Raw genomic sequence first — 19,574 nt, forward strand, 5'->3', positions numbered from 1 at the left:
GAAATTAAACTGTTACAGGTATGATGAGTCAAGTAGCAAAAAGGAAGACACATCAAAACTACAATGCACAAAACAGAACAGTGGAGAAGCCTCTATGTTCACATGTGATTGAAAAAAGGTCCTGTGGTCCCTACTTATATGAGGGTGCATTAGGGGCCCTAGGTAACTGGTCTTTGGCCAACTTGTGATTGCTTCTGTGTTCTCCCTGGCTCTCTTATTTTTGGTCAAGAGAATATTTCCTGAGTAGCTCCCAGTTAATGTAGATTATGGAAAGCATGGAACAAGCCTGGTTCTAACTTGAAGCCTTGACCACATTCAGCCATTTCACAGCTTTAGAATGAGCCACCCTGACCTCTCCACAGATCTATCAGTGTAAATTTTAAATACTGCTTGGTATAAATTTGGGAATATCTTATACTGTGATAACATTATTGCTGAAGCCACAGCTGGAAAACAGACCTATTGCAAAGTCATATTTGCAATCATATTTGTGAAGATTTCTTTGTGATGAGACAAAAGTCATGTAAAGCTAAATTGAAATTATACTATAACTATGCAATGATGAGATAATTTCTGACAAAACTGGGAACTGAACAAAAATCAGGATAAAAAATTATTTACAAAATGACATCAAAATGTATTTACATATACATCCATTGCCCAAAGGAAAAATACCAATATGGTAATAATTATCATTTCTGGTTGGTATAATTGTATTCTTTATAAATTTATTTATCTTTGTCTTCCATGAAAGAGTAGTTTGATTATTGTTAGTTAAATGAATAAAGCTGAATTAATAGCTAGCTCAGTATTCTAAATTTTCTACCACAAATTTATATTATTGTCATAATCATGAAAAAAATCAATGTTTGTTTTTCCTTAAATGAAGCTCCATGCCCTATTATGATGGTAATATCCCAGTAATGACAATTCTTTATGAAGTTTCTTCCTAACAGTGGCAAACATCCCTAACCAAGCCATCATCTAGAGATTCGTTTATTGAATATTCTATTTTATGAAAATAGAATAACAGTCCTCCCAAATCAAGATTCATTACATCAGTTGCTCCATCAGAGCCTTCAGGAATACCATTCTGTAGTGAAAAGCAATGGAAAGGGGTCAAACATATTCCTCACACCATAAAGAAACTAGTTGTGGTTTGAGAGGATTACAGGCAAGACAAGAAAGAAGGTGGAAGGAAAGCCAAGGAGAAGAAAGAAGAGAAAAGGGTAACTTTGAAAAATGCATTTGCCAATTATGTTTTACAAAATAAGGCTGCTCAACCGCCTGAGGATAAATTCTGGGACATCATACTATCCACCCAGTCTGTACTTACACACAGACTTAGGGGGGCAAATCCAGGCAAACAGGGGGCTTCATCGCAGCTGCCAAAACCATTCCTCTAATGGCGACTATCCCATGAACTATTCTATGTTCTTCATTTACACTTTAGCTACTTGGTGTAATGGTGATTGTTCTCCCTGGCAGAGACCTTGTCTCATTTATCGTAGCTCAAAAAGAAGCTAATTCCCAGGCTAGACAATGTGCTTGCAGAGGTTTAGGGGCTCTGTCCTCTTCTACTGGATGACAGCCTATGCTGATGCTAGAAACCAGTCACCCTGCAGTTTTGGTCAGCCCTGACTCCCTAAGCCAATCATTTTGGCAAAACCAAACCAAAACCAAAACAAAGGTCAGTTTCATGGCTCTAGGAGAGGAAAGCCCATTAACAGATGAATAGAGAGAAGGAAGAAAGGGTCACAGTTAAACAGAGAGAAACATATTTCCAGCCCCCAGAAAGAAACAATGAGGAGAAAAGGGGTAAGGAAGAAAAAAAGGATGGAGGGAGAAGGAAGAGATAGTGTATGAACAAATGCGTAGGGAACAGGCAATTGCAACAGGTCATCACCCAACATAGTGCCTCTCACCAAGAACTACCAGGCCACCAGTTGTTACAAAGGGGAACATTGCTTTCTCTGCATCTACAGCCTACTTCTTTTTGCATGGTTGCATTCTTCCCATGGCTCCCCACCAATCCTATAAACAGCACAGAATCTTGCCTCTGTGTAGCTATCAGTGGTCCATAAGAGTGGTTGCTATAGGGCCAGGAGGTTACAACCCAGCCTAAGGGAGGTCCTGTAAGATGCTACTGTAGCTAGATCCCCTCATAGGTTCAATAGAAAATCCTGACGTGTCATTGGAGGTGGAGCATAATACAGACGTGTAGCAGGTATTGAGTTTCTCCAAAACCACCGATTAATACATCAGAATTCACACTTTACTATGGCAAGCTTCAGAATTATTCCTAATTAATTTAGTATTTTGAGAACCTTTTCATTTTGTTCCCCCACAAACACAGACTCGGTGTGTGTTCTGTCACTGGCGCTGGGAATGCATGCTTAATACCTCACAGTCTAGAGAAAGAGGCTGACAAGGGAGACAACTATTACACAGGTGCAGCTTGGTGGCTGAAGTATTTGTGTATGTGCATGCATGTAAGGATGAATCAGACAACATGGCAGCCCTAGGTCAATCATGATAGGGAATACTTTTCCCAAAATACACTTTCATGCCTTCCTTCCCCCCCACAAATATTATGACCTCTAGTTTCTCTCCTCTCCTGAAATACGAAATATGAAAAGAGAGGTAAGAAATTCTGATAGACTTTTCTAAATTCTGGCTTTTAAATATACAGCTTCAATCTCTGCTTATTCCTTATGAGTAACTCCCCTCTCCCCACAGTCCTAAAGGAGAGCTTTAGAAAATTAAATTTAGCCAGCTTTAGAAAATTAAAAAGAAGGGTTGGGAAGGTGGCTCCGTGGTAGAGTGCTTGCCTTGCATGCATGAGGCCCTGGGTTCGATTCCTTAGCACCACATAAGCAGAAAAAGCCGGAAGTGGTGCTGTGGCTCAAATGGTAGACTGCTAGCCTTGAGGTAAAGAGCTGAGGGGCAGCACCCAGGCCCAGAGTTCAGGCCCCACGACTGACAAAAAATAAAGAAAGAAAAGAAAAATAAAAAGGACATCTTTCTTCACTCTAAAAACTATCTGATCTACCTTCAGAAGTAGAAAAGCGTAATAGAAAATCTGGCAGACACAGTGAAAAAAAATTTCTACATCTAGCTTTTGCTAAGATTGTGACTTTGGCAAATTTTTTAATCTTTCCAATCTTTGATTTGATTACCTACAAAAGAAGAAGGATCCCTCAAACTTTATTAGCTCACAATTACATTATAGAATACTTTCATCCATTCATTAAACACAAAGTTACAGGAGGTGTACTAGGATTTTTCAATAATCATCTAGTTTAAAACTCACAGTCACCTCAGAGTTCTTTTATAGAAGTTTATTGAGGTTTCTAGAAACTCAAGGCACAAAGCAGTTCAAGTCAGCCAAGGTTACATGAAAATTACATGACATATGAGTGATGGAAATGATATTCTCACCCAATTCTCTCTACCTTTGATCTGTTGTATCTGAAGAATGAAATTAGACCCAGCACAAAGTAAATGTTCAATAAAAGTGAATTTGCATTTCATACTCCCTTAGTATTGAATTACAGTGGATCTCATGCCTTCCAGTACAATACTGTCCCCAGGTTTGCTTTTGAGAGCTTCCTCTTTTTTGTGGAGATGATCAGGAATCAGACTGCTCAGAACATTTCTTTAAGCATCTCTTTTTAAGCAGATGTGTTGATAATGTAAGGTTTAGGTAATGAGATTTTTCCAGGCCATAACTTGCTAACTGTGAATTAATTGCTGAGCTTATCTGCAATAAATAAAGGGACTATTACATGTAAAAACTCACAAAGACCCACTGAGTTTGTGTGAAAACATTCAGAGTAGTTATCTTCAAAGGCACAAAGCAAGAGATCAGCCTGGCCCTGGTGTAGGAGAGAGAGCATCCAGTCTGGGATTCAAAATACACAATAACAAATCCCATCCTGTCCATGTGGGAAAATTAGGAAAATCACTTAATTTCGATCCTTTCTCGGTAAATTATTAGCACAGAAATAGATGACCTTTTATCATTATTATAAAAGAATTTATTTATTTATAGGTTCTGGGGCTTGAACTCTGGGCCTGGTGCACTGTCCCTGGGTTTCTTTTGTGCAAGGCTAGTGCTCTACTGCTTGAGCCATAGCACCACTTCCGGTGTTCTCTGCTTATGTGGTGCTAAGGAATTGAACCCAGAGCCTCTCACATGCAAGGCAAGCACTCTACCACTGAGCCACCTACCTAGCCCCAAGGGCTGGACAACTTTACAAAGGTCTCTGGACAGGAAACTAGGCTTCCATTTGGTACATGACTAACCTTCTTACATCTTCCCTGACTCTTCAATCACTACTGGATGGTTAAGGAACTCAAAGTCACAAGAGGAGAAGACAGGTGGAGAAAACCAGAGAAAGACTATCATTTCAGTGGGAAAATGATCATCACCTTCGAATGACTGAAGTGTGTCATCAAAGAGGGTTTAGGCTTATATTGTTCTATCTATCCCCAGTGTTTATGTCATTGGAAGTATCTGAAAGACATTTATCTATTGGGTAAGTCTTGTGTGGATCCCAAAGTCTGATCCAAAAGTAAGGCAGAAAATTCTATTCATGTTTTTTTTGCAAATTGAATGGCTATTTCTAAAGAGCTCTCTCGATTTGGGGGCCAGATGAGAAAACAGATTACAAAATAACAATCTCAGGAAAAGACCCAGAAGTGCACCTTATCTTCTATCTTGGAAACCTTGGGTAAATACCTCTATCCTTAATCCTATTCAGAGGTGAATTAGGAATGAAAACCCGATCCATCTTAGACAAAGTGAATCAATTAACCATGCCTAAGCATATCTGACACGAGGTGGAGAAAACATCCATGCTTCTGTAGAGTCTGTAAAGCCATTTAGGAATAACGATCAAGGAATATCGTGGGTCACATATAAAATTAGACCCAAAGACCTTGCAGGTCCTACCCAACTTGGAAATGTTAAAAGCTACTTTACAAAAAACCCGTTCCCTTCCTACCCCTAGTAAGTGCTCTCATCACCTGCAGAGCTATCAGTTTCTTATTGCTCTTTTTTATTTTCTGTTTCTATAATCCACTCTCAACAAAGCCCTGACTTTGTAGCTTTGCTCAGGCGAGGTCTCTGTGATCCAGTGGCTAAGATGTTGGGCTGCTTGTGAAAGAAGTTTTATTGATGACTGGACAATAGGACAAGCTAACTGGAGAGGAGGTCCGCTCCTGCCATGGCAGGTATGGTGACATTAAGAGTTAGCCACTATCTTCAGACCCAGAAAGGATATCTTCAGGGGTGGGAAGAATCCAACTAACCAAACATCAGAGCAAGGGAAAAAGTTATCTTTCCTTTACAACATCACTGATGGAGATAAAGAATGTGCCAGCCTTAGTTGGTGTCAGTATGTGGCCCTTGGCATCTCGAAGAAAATGATATTCAAATACCAGCGGGCCACAGCAGGAAGTTTCAGACAAGGAGGCCTGTGGAGAAGATTAAAATCTGAAAAACCCAAGACTTTCATTCCCTGGGGGAACAAAGAAGGGAAGAAAGCTAATCCCACAGATTTCATAAGGTTTCTGATTTACTGGCCTCTTAGAAGGCTCTGTTGGGGTTTGTCATTTTGATGAGAAGGCCTTGCTGTAAAGGTTAAACATGCTAAGAAGCATGAAATGATCTTCTCCAGGAAAGATTGGATCTCTGTGCCAGGGAAATAGCTGTCCAATAGCCCACAGAAGGGAGTCTTTCAACAGTCCTTCAAACCCGGGGTTTCCAGGCCTACCTTGCAAATGTACTTGTCATTCCAGAATCATCTTGGTTGAACTGAGTGCATTTGTCATTCTTGGAGTGAGAAAAGAGAGATGAAAATAGAAAGAGGAAGGAGACATGTGCATGTCTCCTCCCTTCTTATACCTCCCCTTTAAATTGATTGGCTAGTGATCTAAATAAAATTTACCAAAGAGAGAGAATTATGAAGGAAACTGATTAAGGCTAGTGCTTTAACATGCTGGTTCTACTGCATAATAAATCATGAGTATATAGACACACACACCTAATGTTGGGCTTTCTTTGAAAAATTGAAATTTCACGGGAAGCAAAATGAGATACTAAAAATATTGTTTCCTATATTTGGGCATAAGAGTAATTCAATTAGCTAATATCTGAGATTTTTGCCCTACTGGTAAAATAAAGAATCCTAAGACTGTATTCTCTGCCTGGTTTTCATTGTCAGGCCACTTTTTAGTTTTTGATTTGGGAGCTTCTATTCATGAGTATGATATGTCTAATATTTCTTGCCCTCAACAATTTCAGGCTGGAGTAAAACAGAACCTGTGATGAAATGAAGCAGAGAAATGTCCCAGAAACTGGAGGAAAAAAAAAAAACTATACAAATGTGTTTTATGGGCTCACACACATAATTCTCAAATCTACAGGAGGGGTAAGATCAGGGAAAATTATAAATATAATTTCCTTATCTCTAATGAGTAGATCTTCAGTTTCATCTCAAATATGGTCAGATTTACAGTACAAGGGGAAATAAAGTGTTTCCACCAAGTACATGCTTGATCTACAGATCATCAGTTGCAGCGTACTATTGTAACTTAATTCTTGCGAGTTTTAGAACTACAGCAATCAAGTCTAGATTCCCAAACCCAAACCATGTGGACTATAGAGCAAAGCATGCTGTGGGACACCTAATGCTCCCTTTACCACTTTGAAGCACTAGTCTAAACCATATGCTGAAACATAAACATTATATCTGAGTAATTTCTACAAGAGAAGAACATGAGAGGATAAAACTACCAGCCCCAGGATGTTTTCATTTGTTGGTTTTTATTCTGTTGTTGTTATTACAGCTTTTATTTTTTGTGGCAGCAGGGGTTGAACTCAAGGATTTGCACTTGGTAGGCATGTGGCCTAGAGACATGCCTAGAGCTCTTTGTCTTTTGTTTTTGAGATAGGGTCTCACTACTTTTGCCTGGGTTGGCTTTGAACTTGAGATCTCTTGCCTCTGCCTCCTGAGCAGCTGGGATTATGGATCTGTGCCATTATACATGGCATTTGATCTTTTTTATTGTTAGTGTTGGTGCTAGGGCTTGGATTCAGGGTCTTCAACTCACTGCCTCTTAGCTTTTTGGCTCATGCCTGGCACTTGAGTCACAGCTCCACTTCCTGCTTTTTAGTGATTAGCTGGGAATAAGAGTCTCCTAGACTTATCTGTCAAGGCAGTGATCTCATACTTCTGTGTAAGAAGACACACAGTCACTAGCTGACATGTTTTAATGACTAAATTTCAGATTCAGAAAAGAGCATAACTGTCTTTCACAGGTAGGTGTGCACTTTAAAACAAAGTCTCTAAAAAGACAATTTAACAGCCACTGCCAATTTCTAGTAATAAGTAAAGAAACCAAGGCCCGGAAGGAGGTAATCACTTGTTCAGAGTGGCACCAAAGCAGATTTTGGTTTGACTGGTTGCTGTGTACTTTCAGTGGTCACCTTGGTCCTCCCCAGTCCGCACAAGAACCTCCACTGATTCAAGGTAGCTGAATGAAACAATAGACTCCAGTGACCAAATCCTTATCCCAAGTTGGCTGTACTTAAGCTGTGTGCAGTGGTTACTAAGTCCCATTGCCATCGTCTCCTTCTCCATCTGTTAGAAGTATCCCTGAACCCAATCTCCTACCTAAATAAGGGCTCTTATTTCTCACTCCTCAATCATCACCATGTCAAACTGCTCTAAGGTGCTCTGATCTGTTCTCCTTCTGTCTATCTTTTCCTCTGTCTGGAATATTTTCCTCTTGTCTTTTGTGCCTAGGGGAGGGAGTCTTGTTCTTCTGCCAAACCTCAGCTCTTTTGTCACGCAATCCAAGATACTTCCCATGCAATTTTCCCCCTGTATTTATGTCTCACCTTCCTTCTGTATCAGAAAATAATGTTATATTTACAAAGAGAACCACAGTCAACGTCTTTATACCCTGAGTGCTGGGCATAGTCCCTAGCACACGGTACTCACTTGTTACTCTGGAATAAAGTAGGCCTCCATTTCTTCATCTGGAAATGGAGAGAGGTACCTATGCAGCCTGCAGAGAATGGGAGGGTTAAATTTCCCAGTGCATATTAAAAACCTATCGTAAAGCCGGTAGATAACTCCTTTCAATAAACAGGAGGTCTCTTTGCTTTACTTTCCTTTTAATTCAAACTGATGATGGATTCATCTATCTGTGAACAGAAACATGAAAGCAGAGACGAGGACAGTCTGCCACAACCTCCTCGTGCTGCAGCGCAAAGCACTTGTTTCTCATCATTTAGCCGTATCTCAATTTATTGCATTATAATGGACAGATGTCGGCTGGCAGTTAAGTCCTGTTCAGCAGATGCAGTAATAACGGGATGGAGTAGCGATGTAAATGGCCACCATGTCCCGAGTTTGACAGCACTGCAGCCAGCAGCAGGTGTGCTGCGGTTCATAAACAGCTGTCACATACCCCCAGACCACTGCCCTTCATGTTCTCAGGTGATATGCTAGTGGAGGTGGCGACATTTGAAAACTCTCCCAAGTCCCCCGCCTGTCCAAAATCACTAGCACACGTTTTCCTGACCCTCTTTGGAGCAAGAGGATCACTTCTAATGCAGAGTATCTCTTGATTAGTCTTAGTTAAGGCTCGCCATCACCCTGGGGTCTATGCAATCCTGCGCCTGGTGTAGAGGAACTTGCAGAATTGGAAGAGAACAAATGAAAGAAACGAGAGCATTTTTCTGTCGTTGTCACCAGAGACACATTTGTATGATTGCAGCAACTGTGGCTAAGGATAAGGTAGAGATGCCTTGGTGTCAATAAATTTGTATTTCATGGAAACCTCTCTCCTGGATACCTGCCATTATTCATTAATGGCCAAAAAGTGAATACTCTTTTAATTCTCTGAAGATCCAAGCATGGTAATTAATGCTTACAACTTCAACTCTTTAGGAGGTAGAGATCAGAAGGATCTGAGTTTGAGGTCATCTTAGGCAACAGGTAAGGGAGAGAGACTCTATCTCAAAAACAAAAGCAAAAAAAAAAAAAAAAGCCAGGAATAATGACACACTGCTGTATTTCCCGTTACATAGAACTCACAGGTAAGGTGGTCTGAGGCCAGCCCTGGACCAAAATTTCAGAGACTATCAAGAAAAAAAAAAACTAAATCAAAGAAGCGTTGCTGAACAAGTGTAAAGCCTTGAGTTCAAACCCAAATACTACCAAGAGAAAAATGTTCTGAATAAAGCTAAAGCTAATTAATCTTCATCAAAGTTTATATATCACAGACCTGAAGTGTACTCAGTGTACAAAGGTAATTATTGAGAGTTAAAATGTTAGTGCACTACAGATATAACTAAACCCAGCATCTTGACCCTGAGAATTCTGCAGAGTGCAAGAAACAAGGGCTCACAGTCCTGTCCTGCCCTTCACTCACCTTTATTCTTCTACTTGGGCAAAGAGAAAGCATTGCCAAGCTGATGACATTTGAGAATTACAGAGTTTTAAAGTTGAAGGGCCCTAGGAGAGCATGAAACTCAATTGCCTCATTATATTCCTGCAGAACAGTGAGTCCAGAGGACCCAAATAACAATCTCAAGGTCATAGGACCAAATCAAGGTCCTGAAAGCCCTGTGGGCATGGAAGCATGATCATAAGACAAGGTCCCTTGCTCAGTGACATTGAAACCAGTAAAAGCAGCCACTTATCTTATTCGATGTTAAGAATCCATGGCTTCTGTTGTTTCTACCATCAGTGTACTGGGGTGCAAAGACCCCAGGGAATTCCAAACCAGTTATAGAGTGTTAAATCAGGTTAGTCCTCTCACTTTCTAATTGTTATATCTCTTCCTGTCTTATGATTACTCCCTGAATTCTTGTCCTTTCTGGATGGCTTGAAAGTTTGCAAATTACTTTTCCATCCTCATCTACAAGACTGAGCTCATGAAGGACAGAAAACATGTCCTCTACAAGTTCTTAATCTTCAGAATTTAACTCACAAAGCATCATGTAGGCAAAGAGCTGGAGATGTGTTTGTGGAAAATGCATATCACTTTTGAAGCTCCAAAGACACATCAGTTCTCCGGACCAAAAGTCACGGGAACCAAAGGTAACAATCTACTGCCTACATGGTGATTTCGAGAAGCTAACTTTAATATTGTGAGGAGGACCCAAAGAGGGTTGTGTTTTTTTAATCATGTACTGAGTACTACCTAGCTGCCCAAAGAAGTCACTGGTGTAGTTTCAGCCTACAGCAGTAGTACAGGGGAGGGACAGAAGTCAGAGATACAAAATGCTTTTGACAAGGAGCTGTCAGGAGTCAGTGAGATAAACTGAATGCTGTAGGGGTAAAAATGCCCAAGGACAGTGGTAATGTCACTTACCGAGACGGAAAAATCTGAAAGTAAAAGACCTTTGGTACAAGGGGAAAGAACTCAAGGCATCTGTTTTCCAATGATATGATTAAGGCATCTATGTCAAAAATCTAAACAATGATATTGCATAGACAAATGAGGATTCCAAGGACAGCTCTAGACTAGAGAGCCCAATTGGAGAAATCACCAGCATATAGATGAGCTTTGATACCACAGCTGTGAATGAGGGATCCAAGGAGAGTGAAGACAGAGAGATCCAACACAGCAACACAGGGCCCTGAGGCCCTCCAACACTTGGTAACCACATTGTATGAGTATGTGTATAGCATAGTGCTAGAGACTGTAGGAAAAGATATTTAAATATGCTATCTTTTCCTAATAACCTTAGAATCTACACTTTGCTATGGGAAGGGAAGGCTGCTTAGTGAAATGAAAAGTGCAAAGGATTGAGAGTGCAGAATCATGAATCACAACTGTTCTACAGTTGCTCTATGGTGAGTGATATTAACTTCTCAGGACTTCTATTGCCTCACCTCTAGAAACAAGGATGAAGCACAGGTCATAGCAGTGAGCTCTACCAATGCTACTACTTTCTGATGTCATGGTTACCAGGAAATACATCCTCACTTAAGAGTGGGGTCTCAGCCTTCCTGGGCCAATTTACTCCTACTGCTGTTTCTGTAATCATAGAGACAATGGGTGAGCTAGAGGGGTTGGCTGGAAGGGAGTCTCTGAGTAGGAAGGGAATTGGCTGGTGCCTACCTTCCTTTCCTCTTATCATTTGAAAGGTCCTCACACCTATATTGTTGATTTTCATCTGATGTCAGATAAATGGAATTGTGGAGACTAGATTTGCCCTCTCCACCACTCTCTTTGTTGTGGAAAGTTTATGTTTTCAAAAGCATATGATTGTAAGATACTATTGTAAGATAATATTCTTTTAGCAGACAGCAGAAATTGCCAAAAATGGAAGGATGAAAATAATGTGAATTAGGGAATGGAAGGGGAACAACAGAATGGTAAGACAAAGGACAAGTGGGTAACCAATGCAACAATGATACTCACAAGACAATATGTTGGAAATAATCTGTTCAACTCGGGGGAGGGTGTGGGGGGAAGGGAAAGTGGAAGAAAAATGAGAGAGGAGGTAACAAGTTTGACAAGATATGCACTAATACTTATGTTGTAACCCTTCTGTACATCACCTTGACAATAAAATAAATAAATTAAGTAATTAAAATAAATGTAGGAAAAAAATGTGTAGGAGTTACCATGTGGCTGGTTATCTACTGACTTAACTATGGAAGAGCACTAAGAAAATAGTTCAGTAAGGTTTTATTATTTATTGATACGCTATTTATATGTCCTCTATCACACATATACATATCTTTCTGTGGCTACCAGCACATAAAAGCAAGGAAGAGAAATTGAAGATTGCAATATGGTATTCAGTATGGGAAAGTTGAGCATACGCATTTACCTGCAGTAATATTCTAGCTCCACAGGAGAAAACAAGACCTTCATGAATGATTTTTAGAAAAGACTAGCCAAAGTTACATTAAATAGCTAAGAATTGTGTTGAGCGTCTGATAACTTTTTCCTAATGTCAGATTCTTTTACAACATATACTCTTTCCCAGCTATTGAGGTTTACAACATTAGAGGAAACCAACATGGTCCCCATCCTTTGCTGAATATTCCCTAGGCCTTAAGGCAGAAAAGAATTTGAATTCAGGTGTGAATTAAGATTAAAAGAATAAAATCCAAGGCACCATTTATGCTGGGAAAGGATCTGAGCTATTGTACTATGAAGACATCTTGCAAAAGGATGTACAATTCTAACCTCTCTCCAGAGAACTTAAGTCTTCTTGGAGAGTATTTGATTACCATGAACACTTGACATCAGTGAACAAGACTCACTTGAACAGGAAAGGAGAAATCTCAGGACTTTGAGGGATAATGGCCCTGTGACAAGTGGGGATGGCAGATGGTAAAATGAATCTAATGTTATGACTCACTCTTTTTTAAAAGCATCTATCATTTATCCAAATGATCACAAGCAAGACCACACCAAAACTACCAGCACAACCATGTTCATTGAAGCATTATTTACCATAGCTAAGATATGGAACCAACCCTGGTGCCCCTCAATAGATGAATGGATCTAGAAAATGTGGTATATATAAACAATGGAATTTTATGTTTTTATCAGAAAGATGATATCGCCCCTTTCATAAGAAAGAAGAAAGACTTGGAAAAAAGCATAGGGGCTGGGAAGGTGGCTCAGTGGTAGAGCGCTTGCCTTGCATGCACGAGGCCCTGAGTTCGATTCCTCAGCACCACATAAGCAAAAAGGAAAAAAGCCGGAAAGGAAAAAAGCATATTAAGTAAAGTAAGCCAGACCCAAAGAAACATAGGTTCTAGAGTTGCCTTCATTTGCAATAATTAGTATATGCCAAGGATAGTATTGGCAGAGACAAAATGATGCTAATTGAAATGATCTCCAAGACATAGAAACAACAGGTCTTTTATTTTGGTTGTTGACCTTGTTGTCACTAATGTACTATATCTAGTTCTGTCTTCTTATTTTATTTCATTTTTATTTTCCCATTGGTTTATCCCTGGAAATCACTGTCTTTGATTCTGGTACCCTGTGTCGTGTACATATATTTAATTGATTTGGGGAAGGGAAGGGGAATAACAAAATGCTGAAACAAGGACAAAGTATGACCCATTCAACGATACTCACAAGACACTATGTTGGAAATAAACTTTACAACTTTGAGGGGGGTGAGGAGTTGGGGAAGGAAGGGATAATGGGAGAAAAACAAAGGAATGGTAACAATGTTCAACAAGAAAGGTACTCATTACCTTACTCATGTAACCATAATCTATCTGTACAGCGTCTTTACAATAAAATAAATTAAAAAATAAAAATCATATGATATGTAAAAAAGAGATCACCCCCAACTTGTACATATAGGTAACCTATCACATCTGTTCTAAGTAACTGCTCATCTAGACAGATTGATTGGTAGTCGAAGATAAGTAAATAGAACCAAATGTGCCTTGTTTTTGGAAGATGAAAACTGGGAATGTAATATTCCTAAAGGTAAAAGGATATCAATCACAGTATTCAAGGACCTTATAGCTGTTCTGCCTTCCTTCCTAATCATAGTTACTGAGTTGTTGATACTTTTCCAGTCACTCAGTAAATCCATTTCTTGGCTACCATAGTTGATTCCGGAGCTTGCAACTGTCAAGAAACAAACACTTAATACCTCTACACTACAGAAAAAAAAAACAGTCTTAGAATAATTACTTATTTCGCATCATCTTATTAATAAGTTACAGAATTGATATAGGAATCAAGGTCTATCTGACTCCAAAATTTATGGCAACAACCATACCACTCTGGTGCTAGGGAAGCATTCTGCAGGGCACTTTTCTTGATATAGGTTTGAAACTTTGCTGATCCTCATTTGCTCTCTTGAAAAAACTAATGCCCCCCCCCCACATATATAGTTTAAGGCATTCAGGGAAGAGGAGAGAATTTGAAGTTGATTCAGATTTAAACTTAAGGGTTCACTTACAGATCATATTCTTAGAGTTGTGTTGCTGGGACTCCCCCACTGAACTAAATGGTTTGGCCATACTGTAAGGAGACTATGTCTGTACTGACAAATGTCAGATGGTCATACATTCTCAGAAGAAATAAATTAGGTGTACTTTTGTCCAGGAGCACTTCATAGGATAGCAAGTAGTCTTCCAACAGATTAAAATTTCAAGTAAATTGATTGGAATTAAGTATCTAGAGCAGGCCTTTAATTTTTTTAGGTCACAGAGATGTCTCTCTATGAACAGGACACCAAATGATATAATATAAAATTAACCAGTCAGTATATGCAGGGCATCTATGTCTTCTTAGAGAAGCATCGGGTCATATATAAAGAATCTAAATACAATAGCAATTATCCCTTAGACCAATTTTAGTTCCTTGGACAATTTTCATCTAGTGTTTGATATAAGCCAGCTCTGACTCTAAATTCCAATTTCTAGATCTCATCACACTTTCTCCATTTTCATGCACTGGCATTTTGGTGCCACACATGAACTGCATTGGCCACCATGAAATCAAAAGGTAGGAGCATTAGTAGAGATCATGGATGTGACCTCTGCTCCATTGACACCGAGTCCTTCTAACACTACCGTTCCTGTTGTGAGTCCAGGGATGTTAAAGGACTTAGCCCATAAGATTTCCGATTCAGGAAACTGTTTGGGGCTCAGTGGAAGACATGACTTGAAGAATTTTCTTTGACTTATCTCATTCTGTACCAATTGTCAAAGCTAGGCATAAGGTTAAATTTTCTAAGAAAAAAAGTAGAGAATAGGAAATAGAATAGAACCAGGTTAATGTTATGATAAGTGACCCAAAATTCCTTAATACAAGGGGCTCATGGTCTTATGTAAAAAGGATGCCAAACACTTTTCTTTCACTACACTTCAGAAATGCCTATAGTGGAGACTGAAAATCAGAGGTGGAATAAAAAAACAACAACAACATTGTTTTGTTAGAAATAGGAGCCAACAAAGTTCAAGAAACTCTGAGAACCTACCTCCCCACCAGGATCCTACATATGAAAGTGGCCACTCGACCTATTGGCCATACAATTTCTCGACAGACGTCTGCCATAACATTCATACATTAAACACTTCCCACAATCCTTTTTCCCCCTCTGGGAAATCCAGACAACGCTTAATCAAAAGTAGAAGCTGTGTCAGTTTTGTTTGCTGTTTGACATTTCCAGAATTGACCATAGACCTTAGAACATTGTAGAGACCCTATTGCCAGTATGAGAAATGGAGAAAATAATTTCCACTGATGAATCAGTTCCAATAAAAGAAAAGCAATGTCATTGAAAGCTCTGTTTTCCTTTCTAGCTGAGCAGAGTCCTATCATTTTTTCCACTCCACTGATTCATTCTGAACATGGTGTCAGGAACAATACAGGGGCAAAAAATAATTAGTGGGGGAACAAAACAATCAGTCCAACCGTCTGGGATTTGAGCGATGTATAGATCAAATGTCTTAAATCTGTTAAGCTCTTTCTCATTTGGTCAGAATGGATGACTCTTGGCTGCACTGCACCAAGAATAATTGTCTCTCATATATCCCCAATCAGCTGCCTTTTAATGTCTAGTCAAAAGTGACAATGTAAAAGGTGCAGTGACTTTCACTGTACTTGGCCAATCTTGGACTAACTCCCATTGATTTGCCCTTGGAATCAGTGAGCTCATGGACACCTTGCACAGCTGTCTATAGACACTGATCTCTGCCTCCATCACTACACAAAGGACCAATTAGAAAGGACCCAAGAGGAAGCTGTGAGATGTTTGAGGTGACCTTGGTTTTAGGCTGCTTTGATAGGTATGGCAATATATGTAACACCTTGCATTCTATCAAAACTATCTCCTGCACCTCAGAGCTCAAGTGACCTTTCTGTTTCTCTCTCTCTTCTTCCCTTCAAACCAGAACCAGCCAACCAGAGTAGGCTACCCTACAAAGATATTTGGAAAGAGCCCAGGTACTTGACAGACTTATCAATACTCGGTGGCCTATTTTTATTCTAGTTGGCTGTCTTCTCGTCTTACTTCATGTTCTGGTTGCTGTTACTTTGAAAATTGGTTGAATCTGAATTTAAGTTCCCCAAGAATGTTCTCTTTTTCCCCTTTACCCCTAATGTCCTGTGTCCTGTTTTTGGTCTGACTCTAAGAAAGTTTTGCAGTTCCCTTGGAATACAACTGAACTAAGCAGATGGACCTGTTGCAACAATGAGAACTACAAGTTGTCATGTCAAAAACGAACTTTACAACTTGCGGGGGGGGGGGGGGGAGGATTGGGAGGGGTGGGAAGATGGGAAGGGATGGGAAGGGTAAACAAAGGAGGAGGCTACAATGCTTGATAAGAAATGTACTCACTATCTTGCCCATGTAATTGTAACCCCTCTGTACAGTATTTTCACAATAAAAAAAAAAAATTCATGTAAAAAAAAAAAAGAACATGGTTGGCCTTACAAAAACTACCTCTTGAAAACACTCTGTCATTGGTCATGTAGCAACTGCTCCAGCCCCATCCAGAATCCCTCCTATCACCAGACTTCATAATTCCTGGTTTCAGCAGGGTGTGTGTGTGTGTGTGTGTGTGTGTGTGTGTGTGTGTGTGTGTGTGTGTGTGTGTGTGTGTGTGTGTGTGTGTGTGTGTGTGTGTGTGTGTGTGTGTGTGTGTGTGTGTGTGTGTGTGTGTGTGTGTACATCCTTGGGCTTGAACTGAGGGTCTGGGTCCCTCAGCTTCTTTTGCTCAAGGCTAGCACTCTATACCACTTGATCCACTGCTCTATTTCTGCTTTTTTTTGGTAGTTTATTGGAAATAAGAGTATCATGGACTTTCTTGCCTAAGCTGGCTTGGAACCAGATCCTCAGATTTAAGCCTCCTACGTAGCTAGGATTCCAGGTGTGAGCCACCAGTGCCAGGCTGCAGCTCTCTTTAATAGTGAGACTGTGCAGATCTGCCCTTAAGACATTCTGCCCTTCTCTGAATCTCCACATCTTCTTATGCTGCTATCACTGTATTGTTACTTCTTATGTAAATGTCTCAATTTCTCAGTTGGATAAAAAGATTAATTCTTTGGAAGTAGGAACCATAGCTATTACAGATGTGATATTCTTAAAACCCTGGGACTAGGCCCTCAGAAAAGCTTGATATACATGTAAAGCATCATTTCATATAAAATATGAAACAGTCCATGGAGAGATAGTTTACTTTTTGTGACTTGGTATATTAAAAAATTAAATAAATCAAACTATATAGTCTGAATATGGATTACAGACAGGAGTTCCCTTATCTTGATAGTGTCCTTTCGCTCACCTTTATTTCTATTCTCCTCCCAAACTCTAAAGTCGTGCAAATGTAAGATGCTGAAGTTGTGAGCAGCCAGGCCTCCTCCCAGAAAAATCTGGGCTTGCTCTTCAGAGCCAGTCCTCATCTACTTAGCCTCCTTGCATTCCACCCTAACCCATTATGCCTTTGATCAGAAAGGAGCAAAGTGTTCATCTCAATTTAAACTTTATTCCTCAGCCCTTCCATGGCCTTGCATCTGTCTCATGGCTCACACTGTCCCTCTTCTTTAGCTTATACACATCCATCCTGTTTCTTTATTATGCTGGTACTTGGGCTTGAACTTAGGACCTGGGCATTGTCCCTTAGCAATTGCCCTCAAGGTTTATACCCCACCACTTGGGCCACAGCTCCACTTCCAGTTTTTTGCTGTTTAACTGCAGACAAGATTCTCATGAACATTCCTGCCCAGCCTAATTTCAAACTGCAATCCTCAGATCTCAGTCTGAGCAGCTAGGATTACAGGTGTGACCCATTGGCACCTGGCTCTTCTTATTTCTTTGGCCAGCTTGGGCCTGCTCACACATCCAGTCTGAATTTAGGTATTTCTTCTTTGCAGAAGCTTTGTCTGAACCCCTTCAGTATACTAGGTCCCACTGCATGAACATCCCAAACTTCTTTTTATCTTCCCTGTAGTGGTCTTGATAGCAACTACAATCACTAGCTCACGAATGTGTGTTCAATGTTACCCACTAACACTCAGTCATCACCAGTATCCGGTAAGATATGTGCCTGATTAGCTCCCTTTCACAATTGAGGAAATTAATTACCTTGATGCAGTTCATGTGACTCCACAAGGGTTGTTTTTCTTACCCAATCTAGCCCAGAGTTTGTGTTTATAACCACCTCGTGACACAATGTCTTCTAAAACTCATCATGCTTGAAATTAATTTAATTCTGCTGGGCAACCACTTTCATAAAGACAGAGATGTTGCTGTATGATCCCATAATCTACTTACTAAATCCTAACCCAGGAGTTACCATACTGAAAACACTTAACAAGCAACGAGTCAAAGGAATACTAGGCACACCTAATGGGTTCATTGCCTTAGAGGCCCAAAGGGAATCAACTAGAAGAGGCAGAATCCAACATATACCACAATCAAGGTCGCATGGAGTCTAAAGTTTCCCCCCTCTGCATTGCAACCGTAGCCAAGCAAATCCAAGCAGTCAAAACTAGAAAAGAACCTAATAACTCTCCTTTGGAAGAACAGCCAGAGAGCCACACGGCAGGTGCATCTGTAAAACTCACCCCACTCAACCGGCCGCCTGTCACCCAGCTGGGCCACTTACCCCGTTCACAGGTCCTGCCCCAGTAGCCGGTGCCCGTGCAGTCGCAGATGAAGCGGTTCCAGCCGTCCTTGCACACCGCGTTGTTCTTGCAGGGGTAGCTGTCACACTGCTTGGCGCTCATTCGTGAACAGGAGGACTTGACGCCCGCAGCATTCTGCATCTCGGCCAGCTGCCGGATGTTCTTGCTGCGCCCGTCGATGAACAGGTCCCGGATGCAGCCCACGTAGCCGTAGTTGAGCATGGCTGTCCACAGCTCTGTCGGGAGGATGAGGCCAGCGCGGTTCTCCGGCAAGCCGCCTAGGTACATGTCCCCCTCCAGGTCCAGGATCTCGCTCTCCCCGCTGGCGGTGAATGGCGTGCGCCTGCTGTTCACTGATATGGTACCTGGGGTGGGAGGGCGACACAGAGTGAGCTAATGGTCTCTCTGGCAGCTCAGGTGAGCCTACCAATTGATGAACCAGGTGCAAGCCGCCCAGCAGGGGAGGTCTAAGACCCGTGGTTCTGAATCAGGAGAAGAGGGGAAGCAAAGGAATGAAATCGTGCAAGGTCCTAGAGAGGCCTATCTGGTTCCAATCCTTGCCAGCTAGGACGATCACAGAAAGGAAAATCCCAGTGGCCTGATCCCTAGCAAATCTTTTCTCTACCTAAGAGTAGGCCGCCCAAACAGGGAACGTGTTCCTGCCTTGCATTCGCGTTGCAGACCTGCCACATGAACGTTCTACAAACTGGAACAAGTGCCTTCACCGTCCTCACTTCACAGGCTGGTGTGATGATGAGGTGAGCTAATATAAGTACAGTGCTTGCCATCGGGCCTGGGCTAGAATAAGGTCCTTCCTTGTAAATGTTTGCCTGGTTCCTAGTTGCTGTCTGACTCTCCTCCAAAGGATGGGGTTTCCTCTTCTGTCTCTTGCTCAGGGTACTGACACATCATAGTCTAGGCAT

At 40.9% G+C, this 19,574-nt stretch overlaps 1 protein-coding gene across 6 annotated transcripts in view; it reads right to left on the reverse strand.

Annotated features, from left to right (window-relative positions):
• Nrxn3 (neurexin 3) overlaps positions 1-19,574 on the reverse strand; it is a 1,519,933-nt gene that overhangs the window by 1,044,360 nt on the left and 455,999 nt on the right. For all 6 annotated transcript variants that reach the window (XM_042692577.1, XM_042692576.1, XM_042692579.1 and 3 more), the window contains one exon: positions 18,633-19,016. In XM_042692577.1, the coding sequence (XP_042548511.1) occupies positions 18,633-19,016 (384 nt within the window). The remainder of the gene's footprint in view (positions 1-18,632; positions 19,017-19,574) is intronic.

The sequence above is a fragment of the Dipodomys spectabilis genome, unplaced genomic scaffold, assembly GCF_019054845.1.
Source record: "Dipodomys spectabilis isolate Male_0828 unplaced genomic scaffold, ASM1905484v1 ptg000157l, whole genome shotgun sequence".
NCBI classification, from domain to species: Eukaryota; Metazoa; Chordata; class Mammalia; order Rodentia; family Heteromyidae; genus Dipodomys; species Dipodomys spectabilis.